At 41.2% G+C, this 19,132-nt stretch overlaps 1 protein-coding gene across 5 annotated transcripts in view; it reads right to left on the reverse strand.

The window, feature by feature from the left end:
* kdm2aa (lysine (K)-specific demethylase 2Aa) overlaps positions 1-19,132 on the reverse strand; it is a 197,333-nt gene that overhangs the window by 75,492 nt on the left and 102,709 nt on the right. For all 5 annotated transcript variants that reach the window (XM_061772020.1, XM_061772018.1, XM_061772016.1 and 2 more), the window contains one exon: positions 4,398-4,503. In XM_061772020.1, the coding sequence (XP_061628004.1) occupies positions 4,398-4,503 (106 nt within the window). The remainder of the gene's footprint in view (positions 1-4,397; positions 4,504-19,132) is intronic.

The following is a 19,132-nucleotide window of genomic DNA, read 5'->3' on the forward strand; positions in this document are numbered from 1 at the left end:
ACAAGGAATTTGTCTCCGGTAGTTGGAGCCGCTCTAGTACAACAGACAGTCAATTTACAGAAAGACTTTGGAGACAGACACATTGACAAAAAACAATTGTGCAAAAAGATGCAGAGTCCTCTAGCACTTAGAGCAGTTCGAATGACTAATATTGCAATGACCATTGTGCAAGGAGCGCTGAGACTTCAAGGAGTGTATGCGGTTTGAAGTGACGAGTAGTGCGATAATCTGGGACAATGTTGGTTGTGCTAATGTTACAGATACTCTTCAATCAGTGTGCAAATGGAGCAGATGCTACTCTGGCATGAGTGGCCAGTATATGCAAATAGTGCAGCATGGCGAGACAGTGAGTGCACGAGTAATACATAATTGGCCCCACAGAAATGTGACAACGAACTCAAGTCAAAAAAATTGCCAGCTTGTTGTAATGGAATTATAGGTTAGGTGTTTAAGAAGTTGATCGCAAGAGGGAAGAAGCTGTTGGAATGTCTACTAGTTCTAGTTTGCATTGATCGGTAGCGCCTACCTGAGGGAAGGCGCTGGAAGAGCTGGTGACCGGGGTGCGGCGGGTCCGAGAGGATTTTGCACGCCCTTGTCTTAGTTCTGGCAGCGTGCAAGTCCTCAATGGTGGGTAGAGGGGTATCGACAATCCTTTCAGCAGTTTTGATTGTTCGTTGCAGTCGGAGTTTGTCCTTTTTTGTAGCAGCACCAAACCAGACTGTGATGGAAGAACACAGGACTGATTCGACTACCGCTGTGTAGAACTGTCTCAGCAGCTCCGGTGGCAGATCCGTGCTTTCTCAGAAGCCGCAGGAAGTACATCCTCTGCTGGGCCTTTTTGAGGACGGAGTTTATGTTCCTGATACATCTGAACTTTGCCGTGAAAAAGAACGGACACCACGTTTTTGTGCGTACGCACCTATTGTACATGAGGCCCCGGGTGCTTAAAAAAGTCAGCTGAGGGGATGGAAACTGTGGTTGTTTTTATGGTTTCTTTGAAAATTGCGGGAACTCGACCTCCCCATCCTCCACAGCGTGGCTTGTGAAATTAAGTGAAACCGATGGGTACTGTTTGATTTAATGAAAAATGGTCGACAGGTTTTTGCCAAGTTTCAATAAGACAGATGAGGTCCAGTTTACGGTCAGTTATGAATTTCTTTAGAATGAGGCTTGTGTTGAAGGAGCATGTGTTGAAAAGAACCGGTTTAAAGTGATGCTGCGTTGTGAGTGGCTGAGATAATAGTGGGAGGGGCCGGAGATTGGGCGGATTCACATGCTGTTTGTATGGTATGGTTAGGTACGGATGAACTTGACTGGCCTGCACAGAGTCCTGACTTCAACCGGACAGAACACCTTTGGGTGAATTCCGAGTGGAGAGTGAGCCATGCCTTCTCGTCCAACATCAGTGTGTGACCACACAAATATGCTGCTGGAACAATATAGCTGTACCATCATATTAAACCATATGGATTTAGAATGGGATATCACTTAAAATCATATATGTGAGTCAAGGGAGGTGAGCAAATACTTTTGGCTACACACACACGCGCGCGCACGCACACACACACACACACACGTGGACAAAATTGTTGGTACCCCTCTGTTAATAATAAAAAAAATAATAATAAAAATAAAAAAAAACACCCACAGGCTTAAATGGAATCTGAAAAAAGTAATAAAAATGTGAAAATTAACCAATGCAATTCAGACATTGCTTTTGAACTGTGGTTCAACAGATTTATTTTTCAAAAATCATGAAACAAGCCTGAACAAAAATGATTGTACCCTTATTATATATTTTGTTGCACAACCTTTTGAGTCAATCACTGCAATCAAAACGACTTTCAATGAGACTTCTGCACCTCTCAGCAGGTATTTTGGCTCACTCTTCATGAGCAACCTTGTCTCAAGTTTGAAGGGTCATTTCTCCAAATCGCATGTTTCAGCTCTTTCCACAGATGTTCAATATGATTTACAGTCCCCTCCAAAAGTATTTCAACGGTAAGGTCAATTCCTTTGTTTTTGTTGTTTAACTGAAAACATTTGAGTTTCAGATCGAAAGATGAACATGAGACTAAAGTTCAGAATTCCAGCTTTCATTATATGGTATTTACATCTAGATGTGTTAACTCAGGACAGAGCACCTTTTGTTTGAACCCACCCAATTTTCAAGTGAGCAAAATTATTGGAACATTATTAAATTATTAAACTTAAAGTGAATAACAGTTCATATTTGGTGGCATCACACTTACTTGCAATAACTGCATCAACCCTGCGACCCACTGACTTCACCAGACTGTTGCATTCTTCATTTGAAATTCTTTTCCAGGCCTTTCCTGGACTCTTTGAACTCAGAGTTCTTTTTTTTTCCCCTGGGGGTTTCTCCCTTCAGTCTCCTCTTCAAGAGGTAAAATGCATGCTCTATTGGGTTAAGGTCCGGGGATTGACTTGACCAGTCTAAGACCTTCTATTTTTTTCCCTGATCAAGACCTTTGTTGTGTTGGCAGAGTGTTTTGGGTCATTGTCTTGTTGCACGATGAAGCTTCTCCCGATTAGTTTGGATGCATTTTTCTGGAAATTGCCAGACAAAATGGTTCTGTAGATTTCAGAATTCATTCTGCTCCTACCATCAGTAGTTACATCATTAATAAAGACTAGTGAGCCCGTTCCAGAAGCAGCCATGCAATCCCAAGACAAGACATTACGTGCACCATGCTTCACAGATGAGCTTGTGTGTTTTGGATCATAAGCAGATCCTTTCTTTTTCCATACTTTGGCCTTTCCATCACTTTGGTAGAGGTTAATCTTGGTCTCATCAGTCCATAAAACTTCTCTTTGTACTTCTTTGCAAAATTCTATCTGGCCTTCCCATTCTTTTTGCTGATGAGTGGTTTGCGTTTTGTGGTATGGCGTGTATATTTCTTCTCTCGAAGTCTTCTTCGAACAGTGGATTGTGATACCTTCACACCTAGGCCAGGTGGAGGTTGGCAGTGATGTCAATGAATGTTGCCTTTGGGTGTTTCTTCACAACTCTCACAATGTTTCTGTCATCAACAGCTGTTTATACCGTTGGGCGACCTGTTCGATGTCTGTTGCTCAGTACACCAGTAGTGTCTCTCTTTTTCAGGACATTCCAAATTGTTGTACTGGCTATGCCCAATGTTTGTGCAGTAGCTCTGATTGATTTTCCCCTCTTCTCTTAGCTTCAAAATGGTTTGCTTTTTTCCCATAGACAGCTCTCTGGTCTTCATGTTTGCTTAACAGCAAATTCAGTTTTCACTGGTTAAACCAAAAGCCAAAAACAAGTACTAATGTTTCAACAATCAATCTAAAAGGCAACACCTGAGCAACTAGAAAGACCCATCAGCCACATGTTCCAATACTTTTGCTCACTTGAAAAGTGAATACTGCACATTTGAAAAGGATACTTTCACACCCCACACCCACATCTCTGACTCCCCCTCTCTGTGGTGACCATCCACGAAGAGGATGTGAGATGTGAGATCTTCAAAAAAGAAAATCTCAACAAAGCGGCGGGCCCAGACCTTGTATCGCCATCCTGCCTTAAAGTCTGTGTGGACCAGCTCACTCCAGTTTTCACACAGATCTTTAATAGATATCTGGAACTGTGTGAAGTACCATCCTGGTTCAAACGCTCTACCACCACCACCCAAGTCGTCAAGAAACATGCAATCTCTGGTCTGAATGACTACAGGCCTGTCGCCCTGACTTCTGTGGTCATGAAGTCCTTTGAACACCTTGTGCTGGACCACCACAAGAGCGTCGGAACCATGCTGGACCCCGTGCAGTTTGCCTACTGAGCAAACAGGTCTGTGGATGACGCAGTCAACATGGGAGATTTTGGATCCACTCTAATCCGACACTTTTTTTTTTTTTTTTTTTTTTTTTTTTGCTGACATCGGACCGATTTCTGATGTCTAAGATCGGACCGGGACACCCTTACTCACTAACACCTGACCTCCAAAACACAGATTCATTAACACTTCAAATCCAAACTCAGGAGACACCTATTCTAGACTGCCTACTGACGCTCACCTTTCTCATAACATTTGCCATTTTAATTGATGTTTTATGTTCTGGTATTTTTATTGTATTGCTTGATTTCTTTTAACTGTTTATACGGTGACCTTGCATTGCTTGAATGGTGCCTTTAAATAAAATGTATTATTATTCAAACAATATGCCTTTTAACCATATGTATCTTCATCTGTACCAAAAACCCGAGAAACAGGCTCTTGATCATTTTTTGGATAGTTCAATACCTTGATTTAATTAATTGTCCTCTTGCCTGAATTAGCTCGTCAAATTAAGGTGTCACAGCTGTCGAAGCATACCGACTTGTTCCCTTGATGAAGGTAAATGAGAAAAGCACAAACCTTCATCCTCGTCGTCATCGCTGGAGTCAATTCCATCACGACTATGCCTCTGCTGTCGAAATATCTTAGCCATGCGAGCATCCAGCAGAGAGGAACATTTCCGCTTCTGGGATTTAATAAAAATAAGGAAAAAGGAATGATATAACTCAAAACAGAGAGATAAAGCACATATTGACAGATGGTAGAAGAGCTGTTTCCCTATTTAAAAACACTATAGACTCCAGTAAAAGGTCATGCTTTTGTGATGTAAAAAATATGTCAAGATGAATATTTTTAGAAATTTTCCACCTTTAATATGAACAATTCAAGTGTCAAAAAATACAACCTGGTTGCACGTACACAGCCTTAATTTTATGACACCCGCTTTTTTTTTTTTTTTTTTTTTTTTTTTAAAGCTAGGTCCTCTAGCAGAAAAGAACACTGTGGGCTCTAGATTGGAAGACTGCGCAATTTGCGCCACAGCGCCAATGGTGCACATCTTGATATTCCTGCCAGCACAAGGCTCGCTGCGCATTTCCATATTTGGCAAACAGGCATGCTCCAAGCTAGGCGGTGTCAGCCCAGAGGGGAGGTGTCCTTTGGCTTCTGCCCGGAGCATGTGACATTTTGGTGACTGAGGTCAGTGATGTTCATTTTCATGCAAGTACAAGACTCACTGCGGCATTGGTAAACTCATCTGTGCCAAGCTTGTGTGGTGGATGACAGATTTCAACAGTGGGCTTCCAAACCTCTTAATCATTGTAATTTCATTGAAAGCATTATAATTATTAATATATATACAGCAGGTAAAATAAGTATTTAACACATTACTATTTTTCTAACTAAATATACAGTGGGGCAGAAAAGTATTTACTCAGCCACCAGTTGTGGAAGTTCTCCCACTTAAAAAGATGAGCGAGGCCTGTAATTTTCATCATAGGTATACCTCACCTATGAGAGACAAAATGAGAAAAAAATAAATTAAAAAATCCAGAAAAGCACAGTCTGATTTTTCAAGAATTTATTAGCAAATTATGGTGGAAAATAAGTATTTGGTAAATAACAAAAGTTCATCTCAATACTTTGTTATATACTTTTTGTTGGCAATGACAGAGGTCAAACGTTTTCTGTAAGTCTTCACAAGGTTTTCACACACTGTTGCTGGTATTTTGGCCCATTCTTCCATGCAGACCTCTAGAGCAGTGATGTTTTGGGGCTGTCGGTGGGCAACACAGACTTTAAACTCCCTCCAGTCGCTGGGCAACACAGACTTTCAACTCCCTCCAAAGATTTTCTATGGGGTTGAGATCTGGCCACTCCAGGACCTTGAAATGCTTCTTACGAAGCCACTCCTTCATTGCCCGGGCAGTGTGTTTGGGATCATTGTCATGCTGAAAGACCCAGCCAAGTTTCATCTTCAATGCCCTTGCTGATGGAAGGTTTTCACTTCAAATCTCATCGTACATGCTCACTGTTCTTCTGATCATTATGACCCCACGGGGTGAGATCTTGCGTGGAGCCCCAGATCGAGGGAGATTATCAGTGGTCTTGTATGTCTTCCATTTTCTAATAATTGCTCCCATAGTAGATTTCTTCACACCAAGCTGCTTACCTATTGCAGATTCAGTCTTTCCAGCCTGGTGCAGGTCTACAATTCTGTTTCTGGTGTCCTTTGACAACTCTTTGGACTTGCCCATAGTGGAGTTTGGAGTGTGAATGTTTCAGGTTGTGGACAGGTGTCTTTTATACTGATAACGAGTTCAAACAGGTGCCATTAATACAGGTAATGAGTGGAGGACAGAGGAGCCTCTCAAAGAAGTTACAGGTCTGTGAGACCCATAAATCTTACTTGTTTGTAGGTGACCAAATACTAATTTCATTTTCCACCATAATTTGCTAATAGATTCTTTAAAAATCAGACAATGTGATTTTCTGGAATTGTTTTCTCTCATTTTGTCTCTCATAGTGAGGTATACATATGATGAAAATTACAGGCCTCTCTCATCTTTTTAAGTGAGAGAACTTGCACAATTGGTGGCTGACTAAATACATTTTTGCCCCACTGTATAAGGTATATTTATATGCTGCTGCTTACAGGACACTAGGATACACATACTTGTTTTGTTTGTTGAAACTGACCACGATAAGTTATGAACATATATGCACTACAGACAAACTGATAACATTCAGGCTGAGAACAGGCAAGAACCGGTTTGGGGCCGCTGAGGGGACCTGTTATCTGGAAAGAAGACTCACTCATCTTCTGGATACCACAAGAGAAGGAAGAGAGTCCAGCGCTGTATGCATTTCCACAACCCTGGCCTTGTAATTTTGTAATTCCGATTTTGTTGTATTAAATACTCAACACAAGTTCAGTGTATCAGGATTTTTATTTGAAAACAAGATCACCACCAACCATTGAAAGGACTGGGAAGAAGGAATTCAGGACCTTTTCCTAACGAGGCTGGATAGGCAGCTCCCGGGTCTCGTTTGGAATTCCTTACAAACTCTTATGAAAATCGGTTGGTACACAAACACTGTATAAGCACATACAAAAAGGCAATATAACAATCTTAGGCATACATTCTTCAAACTCTGTGAAAAACTAGTTTTATTAACAATATTCGATCGCCATCTACTTTTTTTTCTACTGTGTGTATCTCACTGCCTGCACCACACTTCCCCTCAGAGGTCAAGATGTGCACAGCCGTTACTTTGAGTAGCTCACTGGTTAATAAAATGGGTCAATTTTCTCATAGCTGCTGTTCCTGATTATTATTCTCTGAGTAATGTCACTTGATCAAGCCTTTTCTAACATGACGTACTACAAAATAAGAAAAATATGTATGATTAGTACTGAAATCGGATCAGACCGATATTGGTATAGGTCAAAACTCAAGGCTGAAATATCGGTATCGGATCGGAAGTGAGTAAGTTGGATCAGGACATCCCTAGTTTTAATTCAGCAACACTGGAGTGTTTTCTAGCATTAAAGGCTGTTTTAAGGTCATGCCACTGCATTTAAATCATATTAAAGTGGGGGACTTTAGTAGGCCACCCCAAAACCATTTTGTTTTTTTAAGCTCTTCAAAAGTTGACTTGCTGGTGTGTTTTGGATCGTTCCAGAATGCAATTGTGCTTCAACTTCAGGTCACAAATTGATGCCCGAACATTCTCATTCAGGCTTATCTGCTAAAGAGTAGAATTCATAGTTCCATCAATCACAGCAAGTCATCCAGGTCCTAAAGGAAAAACTCAGCTCCTGACGATCACACCACCAACATTGACTGTTGGTAGGATGTTCTTTTTCTGAAATGCTGTATGCCATATGTAACGAGACAGACACCTTCCAAAAAGTTCAACTTTGGTCTCGTCAGTCCATAGAACATTCTCACAAAAGTTTTGGGAAATCATTCAGATTTTATGTTCATTTTGGTCAGTAGTGGGTTTCGCCTTGAAACTGCTATGAATTCCATTTTCGCCCAGTCTCTGCCTTAGTGTTATGAACACTGACCTGAACTGAGACAAGGGAGGCCTGCAGTTCTTTAGATGGTTGTCCTGGGCTCCTGCTGGATGAGTCATCGCTGTGCTCTAGGGATAATTTCTGTAGGCTGGAAACTCATAGCAAGGTTCACCACTGTACTGTTTTCTCCATTTATGGATAATGGCTCTCACCGTGGTTCCCTGGAGTCCTAAATCCTTAAAAATGGCTTTGTAACCCTTTCGAGACAGATGGCTGTCAATTATTTAATTTCTTATCGGTTCTTGAATTTCTTTGGATGGCGGCATCTTTTTGAGATCTTTCGGCTGACTTGATTTTGCTCGGATTTGGTCAGTAAAAGAACTTAGCTTTCCAAAAAATGTGATTAGCCACAGTTAATTTTTCACACAGGACGAGGTATCTTTAAATCATTGCATTTTTCCCCCTTATACATAAAAATCACCATTTAAAAACTGCATTTTATGTTTACTTAGGTTACTACCTTTGTCTGATATTTACATTTGTTTGAGGATTTTAACAAAGTGGGGAAACAATGCAAAAAAAAATAAAAATAATAATTTGAGAATCAATTTTATTTTCGTGGGACACTGTGTTGTTTTGCTTTTATCTTTAAGGGTCCATATATGAGATGTCCCGATATGACTTTTTCAGTTCCAATACGATACCAATATTGCAACCATATTGGCTGATACAGATACTGATTAACCAATACGATATCAGCATGAATCACACATACTTATTTTGTAGTACGGAATCTTAGAAACAACTTCAATCAAGTGATATAACTCAAATAGAGAATAGTCAGCAACAGTAGGTATGAGTAAACTGACCCGTTTATCATTAACAAGTGGGTTACAAAGTGTAACCTTAAACATAAGGCTATAATTCAACTGAATAAAATAAAAAAAATATTGAAAAATGAACTAAATCTTTTCCTTTCGGCTTGTCCTTATAGGGGTCCTCACAGCGTGTCATCCTTTTCCATGTAACCCCATCTCCTGGATCCTCCTCTCGAACGCCAACAGCCCCCATGTCTTCCCTTACTACATGTATCAACCTTCTCTTTGGTCTTCCTCTAGCTGTCTTGCCTGGCAGCTCCATCCTTATCACTCTTCTACCAATATAGTCACTCTCTCCCCTCCGGACTTATCCAAATAAAAAAATTTAATTGCAAGAAAATCACTGTTTAACTTAAAGGTCCCCTTGCCTTAGAATCCACTTTTTCTACTGTTTTATCATAACATAGGTCAAAATAAGTCAGTGACATAGTTTAAGGTTGACGTATCATGATATGCAGTAAGACTTGTTTCCTCATTTTCAATTATTAATGAACACCGGACCCCCAACACAGACTGGCCAACCATTTTACAGTGACATTTCTACAGCCATTACCATGGCAACCACAGGCTGCCTCGCCGCGACTTTTGACCCAAGGACCGACCCTGGATAACTCGTTAATGTGACTCTCCCCGAGACCAACCACATTCCAATCCAACAGATAAAAGACTTTCCTGTCTTGATGGTTGCTGATGAAGACCCATCCATCCATCCATTTTCTGAGCCGCTTCTCCTCACTAGGGTCGCGGGCGTGCTGGAGCCTATCCCAGCTGTCATCACAATTAACAAATTGTCCGATTGGACTTTAATAAAGAAATGTGTCGATTAATGTGTGATTAGTAATGTAATAAGGACTTGGTCCTAAGAACTAAGTTCACCAGGGATCCTCCTTACTGCACGCACGCATACACATACCGCCATAAAAATGCACTCACATACCACAATATATACCAGTTAAGCACGCTTGTCTCATGCGTAATGTTTATTACCTACCTGCATTCAATGGTTGTTTGTTATTTGTGACTCAACGTGGTTAACCTTTAACAGTGTACCCAAATCTTGAGTCTCTAGCGTTGAGATAAATATTGGTGTGTGAGGAAATACAAACAGTTGTAAGATCAAAGTTTAATAGTTTGGTATTTTAAAAATGATATGATAAAAGAGGCTGCACGGTGATCGACTGGTTAGCACGTCTGCCTCACAGTTCTGGGAATTGGGGTTCAAATCCCGACCCCGTCTGTGTGGAGTTTGCATGTTCTCCCCATGCCAGGGTGGGTTTTCTCCGGGCACTCCGGTTTCCTCCCACATCCCAAAAACATGCGTGGTAGGTTGATTGGAGACTCTAAATGGCCCGTAGGTGTGAATGTGAGTGAGAATGGTTGTTTGTTTCTGTGTGCCCTGCGATTGGCTGGCGACCAGTTCAGTCTGTACCCCGCCTCCCGCCCGAAAATAGCTGGGATAGGCTCCAGCAGCCCACGACCCGAGTGAGGATAAGCGGTAAAGAAAATGGATGGATGGATGGATGATAAAAGGGTAATTGGAATTTAAGACAGAGAATGATGGTGGGGCCAACATTCTCGCCTTGGTGCAAAACCAGCCCAAAATCTGGAGAAGACCATATACAAGCACCTCCTTGTGACGTGCTCTCTCTTTTCCTGCCTTCTACACCCTGCTCTTCTTCCTTTGGCTCCTGGCATGCTGCTTACTCCAGAAGTTGGGGGAAGGAAATGGTTGACCTAAGGTGGAAACCACCCAGAACCACCACGGTCCCAAGGACTACAGACAAAGCATAACCTCACGCACACTCCATGTGTGCCATCACCTATGCCTTATCCCTCCGTACAAGACCTTCTGAAAAAACCTCAGCATGGCTTTTCCCTCTCTCGTCTTCTAGAATGTCTAAACATGGCTTACCAAAAGAAAACAGAGTTCAGACATTCCATCCATCTACCATGTCTGTTCTTCATTTCCGATTCAAATTTTAATTTCTGTCTCTCCCTTATCTTAATCTTTCCTTTATTCTGTGTATGTAGTATATGTATACATTTTTATTCATGTAAGAAATATGATTCATTGTGTTGTGTGGCTTAAGTAAATCACTGTTCCCATTGGCAAGAACCTGGAATGAAGTAGCCATTTCACGACCCTATTTCTTTCCTATTTTCTAAAAAAAAAAAGTACTGTAGGTGGTGTCCAACCATCGATATACAGTGGGTACGGAAAGTATTCAGACCCCCTTAAATTTTTCACGCTTTGTAATATTGCAGCCATTTGCTAAAATAATTAAAGTTCATTTTCCCCCCTATTAATGTACACACAGCTCCCCATATTGACAGAAAAAAACGGAATTGTTGAAATTTTTGCAGATTTATTAAAAAGGAAAAACTGAACTATTACACGGCCATAAGTGTTCAGACCCTTTGCTCAGTATTCAGTAGAAGCACCCTTTTGAGCCAATGCAGCCATGAGTCTTTTTGGGAATGATACAACATGTTTTTCACACCTGTATTTGGGGATCCTCTGCCATTCCTCCTTGCAGATCCTCCCCAGTTCTGTCAGGCTGGATGGTGAAAGTTGGTGGACAGCCATTTTCAGGTCTCTCCAGAGATGCTCAATTGGGTTTAAGTCAGAGCTCTGGCTGGCCCATTCAAGAACAGTCACTGAGTTTTTTCTGAAGCCACTCCTTCGTTATTTTAGCTGTGTGCTTAGGGTCATTGTCTTGTTGGAAGGTGAACCTTCGGCCCAGTCTGTGGTCCTGAGCACTCTGCAGAAGGTTTTCGACCAGGATATCCCTGTACTTGGCCGCATTTATCTTCTTTCAATTGCAACCAGTCGTCCTGTCCCTGCAGCTGAAAAACACCCCCACAGCATGATACTGCCACCACCATGCTTCACTGTTGGGACTGTATTGGAAAGGTGATTAGCAGTGCCTGGTTTTCTCCATACATACCACTTAGAATTAAGGCCAAAAAGTTATATCTTGGTCTCATCAGACCAGTGAATCTTATTTCTCACCATCTTGGAGTCCTTCAGGTGTTTATTAGCAAACTCCTTTATTAGCAAACTCCATGCGGGCTATCATGTGTCTTGCACTGAGGAGAGGCTTCTGTCGGACCACTCTGCCATAAAGCCCCAACTGGGCTGCAGTGATGGTTGACTTTCTAGAACTTTCTCCCATCTCCTGACTGAATCTCTGGAGCTCAGCCACAGTGATCTTTGGGTTCTTCTTTAACTCTCTCACCAAGGCTCTTCTCCCCCAATTGCTCAGTTTGGCCAGACGGCCAGCTCTAGGAAGGGTTCTGGTCGTCCCAAACGTGTTCCATTTAAGGATTATGGAGGCCACTGTGCTCTTAGGAACCTTAAGTGCAGGAGATTTTTTTTTTGTAACTGTGGCCAGCTCTGTGCCTTGCCCCAATTCTATCTGTGAGCTCTTCAGGCAGTTCCTTTGATCTCATAATACTGATTTGCTCTGACATGCACTGTGAGCTATAAGGTCTTATATAGACAGGTGTATGGCTTTCCTAATCAAGTCCAATCAGTGTAATCAAATACAGCTGGACTCCAATGAAGGTGTAGAACCATCTCAAGGATGATCAGAAGAAATGGACAGTACCAGAGTTAAATATATGAGTATCAGAGCAAAGGGTCTGAATATTTATGGCTGTGTGATATTTCAGTTTTTCTTTTTTAAATCTGCAAAGATTTCAACAATTCCGTTTTTTTTCTGTCAATATGGGGTGCTGTGTGCACATTAATGAGAAAAAAAATGAACTTAAATGATTTTTGCAAATGGCTGGAATATAACGAAGAGTGAAAAACTTAAGAGGGTCTGAATACTTTCCCACTGTATATACACAATATTGTCAAAAGTATTCCCTCACCTGCCTTGAAGCGCATTTGTGAGGTTACACATTGATGTTGGATGTCAATGTTATAAATGTATATATCATAAATGTAAATACCGAGAAATAAAAGCTGGAATTATAAACTTTTGTTTCACATTAATCTTTTGATCTGAAACCCAAATGTCTTCAGTACACCACAAAAACAAAGGAATTGACCTTGCCATTGCAATACTTTTGGAAGGGACTGTACTGTATCTTTACCACAAATATCTGACTTTTGTCCATCTGCTCGTGAGACCGGAAGTGGACAGTTCAACCCCTGATCTCTTTATTAAATAATTACAAAATATAGTAAGATAATTTCTCCCCCATCTATGCAGTTTGTCAATTGAATGCATGGCTTGCAAAATGACCAGATCATATTTCCGTGTATTTGTGGTGTAAAAAGTTAACTCATTATTCATGTACCTGCCCACTTCATGGTTGGCGATCCACCCACTCAACTCAGCTGAATCAATGCAGGTTTTACGCGAGCAAGTCTCAGCCATACAAATACAGTCAGATGTGATGATGCAAGGAAAAAATGTGACCGGCTCATACCTGGCTGCTCAAAGCGACCAATTTAAAAGCGACAACGAGGGAGTAGAATAATGGTTGACTATTTGGACCGTGTTTACCGGAGTAGTTCATTTTAAGTAACAAAGTGCAAAGTGTGAGGTGTCAACTCATCTGGACTGCTGGTTAGTGAGCTAGCAGACCCGTATCCACCTTGGAGAGAGCTGGTATGAATTTATCCTCCCACTGTAAGTAAACCAAGATTTTCTTTTTAGACACCACATTATCATTATCAGCTCATGCTGCATTTATCATGGGAATGAAAAAGAAATTGACATCACGTATGATCGTGTCAAACTTACGAGGGTGTGTATGTGTGTGTGGGGGGCTATACCGGTAACTGCAAAAATGGTCTAAATTTGTCTCTCTCGGTTCCATTTCACTCATAACAAACACAGTCGTGTGCAAAGATTTTAATAACTTTGATATGAAGCTGCCGACACGCTGCTTTCTAGAGGAAAGCATGGCTGGATGGACGAGGAGAAAATGAGAGAGTGGCTGAGTGAGGTGTACGTAAAGAGACCGGATGGTTTTTTCCACCCGTTACCGTCCCTGTTGATCTGTGACTCCAGCCACTGTGAAAAACCAAGTGCAGCAAATGAACTTGCCATCATTCCGGGAGGCTTGACGAAGGAACGCCAACTGTGAGACATTGGTCTAAACAGGGCGTTCAAAGTGAAGTTGCGAGCGGCGTGGGAGCGATGGATAACAGATGGCGAACACAGCTTTACGAAGACTAGGAGGCAGCACCGGGCAAGTTACGCCACCATATTTTTGGATGAGGATTGATCAAAAAATAACTTGCCATCATTTCACACTCCCCCTTCTCCCTTTAACGTCTGCATGCTGTCCTCAGTCACGTCCGCCTTTCCTCTATATAAGCAGCGTGTCGGCAGGAAATGCTCCCAGTCAGTCAAGCGGAGCGCTCATCAAAGTCACACAACAACATTCACAGATTTTGGAATCCGCATTATAAGGCGCCCCGTCCAGCGCCCGTCCATTTTGGAGGAAATTTAAGACTTTAAAGTGCGCCTTATGGTCGTGAAAATACGGTATATTTAATTGAATACACTACAAAGACAAGATATTTAATGTTCAAACTGATAAACTTTATTGTTTTTAACAAATAATCATTAACTTAGAATTTTATGGCTGCAAGACGTTCCAAAAAAGCTGGGACAGGTGGCAAAAAAGACTGAGAAAGTTGAGGAATGCTCATCAAACACCTGTTTGGAACATCCTACAGGTCAACAGGCTAATTGGGAACAGGTGGGTGCCATGATTGAGTATAAAAGGAGCTTCCCTGAATTGCTCAGTCGGTCACAAGCAAAGATGGGGCGAGGTTCACCTCTTTGTAAACAAGTGCGTGAGAAAATAGTCGAACAGTTCAAGGACAATTTTCCTCAACGTACAATTGCAAGGAATTTAGGGATTGGTGGTGGCAGCATCATGCTGTGGGGATTTTTTTCAGCTGCAGGGACAGGACGACTGGTTGCAATCGAAGGAAAGATGAATACGGCCAAGTACAGGGATATCCTGGACCAAAACCATCTCCAGAGTGCTCAGGACCTCAGACTGGGCCAAAGGTTCACCTTCCAACAAGACAATGACCATAAGCACACAGCTAAAATAACAAAGGAGTGGCTTCAGAACAACTGTGACTGTTCTTGAATGGGCCAGCCAGAGCCCTGACTTAAACCCAATTGAGCATCTCTGGAGAGACCTGAAAATGGCTGTCCACCAACATTCACCATCCAACCTGACAGAACTGGAGAGGATCTGCAAGCAGGAATGGCAGAGGATCCCTAAATCCAGTCGTGAAAAACGTGTTGCATCATTCCCAAAAAGACTCATGGCTGTATTAGTTCAAAAGGTTGCTTCTACTAAATACTGAGCAAAGGGTCTGAATATTTATGGCTGTGACATTTCAGTTTTTCTTTTTTAATAAATTGCAAAAATTTCAACAATTCCTTTTTTTCTTGTCAATATGAGGTGCTGTGTGTACATTCATGAGGGAAAAAATGAAATTAAATGATTTTAGCAAATGGTTGCAATATAACAAAGAGTGAAAAATTTAAGGTTTTCTGAATACTTTCCGTACCCACTGTATCTTGCGATTGGAGCACGATTGTACGACTTTCAATTTGCTTAAACCAAGTAATGACTTGGCTCGACAAAACTTTGTGGCGACTTGTGATTTGGAAAATGTTTCATATATACCAAATATTACTTCTAGATTTGCCAAAACACTTGCTTGATTTCCTCCCCCCAACAAGGACTTGTGACTTGCTTGAGACTTGAAGGTTATGACTCGAGACTTGCTTGTGGCTTACACATATTTGACTTACTCCCACCTCTCTGAATACGTAAACGCCTACAGGTCTGTCAACCAAACAACGTTCGTCAGCACAGCCCGCCCCCTCAAAGAGTTCCTGGTAGCGCAAAGAAGACCCTACACCCCAGGAGGAACAAAATAATCCAGGGGGAACCTTCTGTACCCTGGTAGTTTTTTTCGGTGGGGACACGGGGGGAACTCAAGTGACCAGGGTAGCTAGGGAAGTTCCTGCGGTGGAAAAGCCCCTAACGGGAAAATGAAACGCCTGTATTTTGAGGGTAATAGCCTGTCAGCCACATATTTTAAAAAAAAACAAAAACAAAACAAAAACAAAAAAAAGTATATGAACCATGTTCATTTTTGGACCGGTGAACTTCGTTGAAAATTGTTAATTGTGACCTATGAACTGAACTTGTTCATTTTTGGAACGGTGAACTGAACTCTGAACTCGGTGTCGAAAATGAACTTCACCAACAATGTTCAAAACGTAATATTTATATCTCTAGATTGTTTTTTTTTTTTTTTTTTAAATGCAGTAAAAAAAAATAATTTCTGATATCGTGTAGCCCTAAAAGTTATGTGCAAAGTTAAAGGAACCAAGACTGCTTTAAAGAGGATGGTAAAGGAAAACAAACCATTAAAATAAAGCACAATAATTTCAGTATTAATGATTTGTCTATTTTCTGTTTGGGACTATGATTTTTAAAGAGGTAAATTAGTTTTTCTTTTGCTAGTAAATAAATTGCAAAATACTGTAAATAATCAAAGTACTTTTATATGGCGGTGGTACACTTATGCAATAGTTTTTAAATTTCTTCACATCAATCATATGGTTGTAGTAATGCTTAAAATTATGTGGTTTTCCCAGGGAAAGAGGGTTTAGGAGCCCTCACCATAAGCGCAGGCTGCTGGCCCCTCTGAGTCAAACTCATTTTCAAAGACAAATAAAGCCTTCGTTATTTTTTTTATAATTTTTGACCTGCATTGTCTGCCACTGCTTGTTGCAGACTAACCTCTTGTCACAGTAAAGTATTTTGCAAATATATCTGATGGCACTGTTAATCTTTACTTCATACAAAACTATTGTATGCCATGGTCATGCTGTACTAGCTCAAAAAAGGGTGTGACAAAATGACATTCTGGTGCTACCCACTGAAAAAGTGGGTCGCACCAGTGGAAAAGCAGGAAGTCAACAATTTAAATTTAAAAGACTGAGAATGGAACATACATGCAAAGTGAATTGTGTATGCAAGCAACTTGCATCCTCCACTTCTCATTGCACATTTATCCCCGTGTTTGTCAGTTGTGTACCTCCGACTCAGTACACAGCTCACAGTGCATGTCAGAGCAAATCAGTATTATGAGATCAAAGGAACTGCCTGAAGAGCTCACAGATAGAATTGGGGCAAGGCACAGAGCTGGCCACAGTTACAAAAAAAAAATCTCCTGCACTTAAGGTTCCTAAGAGCACAGTGGCCTCCATAATCCTTAAATGGAACACGTTTGGGACGACCAGAACCCTTCCTAGAGCTGGCCGTCTGGCCAAACTGAGCAATTGGGGGAGAAGAGCCTTGGTGAGAGAGTTAAAGAAGAACCCAAAGATCACTGTGGCTGAGCTCCAGAGATTCAGTCAGGAGATGGGAGAAAGTTCTAGAAAGTCAACCATCACTGCAGCCCAGTTGGGGCTTTATGGCAGAGTGGTCCGACAGAAGCCTCTCCTCAGTGCAAGACACATGATAGCCCGCATGGAGTTTGCTAATAAAGGAGTTTGCTAATAAACACCTGAAGGACTCCAAGATGGTGAGAAATAAGATTCACTGGTCTGATGAGACCAAGATATAACTTTTTGGCCTTAATTCTAAGTGGTATGTATGGAGAAAACCAGGCACTGCTAATCACCTTTCCAATACAGTCCCAACAGTGAAGCATGGTGGTGGCAGTATCATGCTGTGGGGGTGTTTTTCAGCTGCAGGGACAGGACGACTGGTTGCAATTGAAAGAAGATAAATGCGGCCAAGTACAGGGATATCCTGGTCGAAAACCTTCTGCAGAGTGCTCAGGACCACAGACTGGGCCGAAGGTTCACCTTCCAACAAGACAATGACCCTAAGCACACAGCTAAAATAACGAAGGAGTGGCTTCAGAAAAAACTCAGTGACTGTTCTTGAATGGGCCAGCCAGAGCTCTGACTTAAACCCAATTGAGCATCTCTGGAGAGACCTGAAAATGGCTGTCCACCAACTTTCACCATCCAGCCTGACAGAACTGGAGAGGATCTGCAAGCAGGAATGGCAGAGGATCCCTAAATCCAGTCGTGAAAAACATGTTGTATCATTCCCAAAAAGACTCATGGCTGCATTGGCTCAAAAGGGTGCTTCTACTAAATACTGAGCAAAGGGTCTGAATATTTATGGCTGTGACATTTCAGTTTTTCTTTTTTAATAAATTGCAAAAATTTCAACAATTCCTTTTTTTCTTGTCAATATGAGGTGCTGTGTGTACATTCATGAGGGAAAAAATGAAATTAAATGATTTTAGCAAATGGTTGCAATATAACAAAGAGTGAAAAATTTAAGGTTTTCTGAATACTTTCCGTACCCACTGTATCTTGCGATTGGAGCACGATTGTACGACTTTCAATTTGCTTAAACCAAGTAATGACTTGGCTCGACAAAACTTTGTGGCGACTTGTGATTTGGAAAATGTTTCATATATACCAAATATTACTTCTAGATTTGCCAAAACACTTGCTTGATTTCCTCCCCCCAACAAGGACTTGTGACTTGCTTGAGACTTGAAGGTTATGACTCGAGACTTGCTTGTGGCTTACACATATTTGACTTACTCCCACCTCTCTGAATACGTAAACGCCTACAGGTCTGTCAACCAAACAACGTTCGTCAGCACAGCCCGCCCCCTCAAAGAGTTCCTGGTAGCGCAAAGAAGACCCTACACCCCAGGAGGAACAAAATAATCCAGGGGGAACCTTCTGTACCCTGGTAGTTTTTTTCGGTGGGGACACGGGGGGAACTCAAGTGACCAGGGTAGCTAGGGAAGTTCCTGCGGTGGAAAAGCCCCTAACGGGAAAATGAAACGCCTGTATTTTGAGGGTAATAGCCTGTCAGCCACATATTTAAAAAAAAAACAAAAACAAAACAAAAACAAAAAAAAGTATATGAACCATGTTCATTTTTGGACCGGTGAACTTCGTTGAAAATTGTTAATTGTGACCTATGAACTGAACTTGTTCATTTTTGGAACGGTGAACTGAACTCTGAACTCGGTGTCGAAAATGAACTTCACCAACAATGTTCAAAACGTAATATTTATATCTCTAGATTGTTTTTTTTTTTTTTTTTTTTAAATGCAGTAAAAAAAAATAATTTCTGATATCGTGTAGCCCTAAAAGTTATGTGCAAAGTTAAAGGAACCAAGACTGCTTTAAAGAGGATGGTAAAGGAAAACAAACCATTAAAATAAAGCACAATAATTTCAGTATTAATGATTTGTCTATTTTCTGTTTGGGACTATGATTTTTAAAGAGGTAAATTAGTTTTTCTTTTGCTAGTAAATAAATTGCAAAATACTGTAAATAATCAAAGTACTTTTATATGGTGGTGGT

The sequence above is a fragment of the Phyllopteryx taeniolatus genome, chromosome 4 (assembly GCF_024500385.1).
Source record: "Phyllopteryx taeniolatus isolate TA_2022b chromosome 4, UOR_Ptae_1.2, whole genome shotgun sequence".
NCBI classification, from domain to species: Eukaryota; Metazoa; Chordata; class Actinopteri; order Syngnathiformes; family Syngnathidae; genus Phyllopteryx; species Phyllopteryx taeniolatus.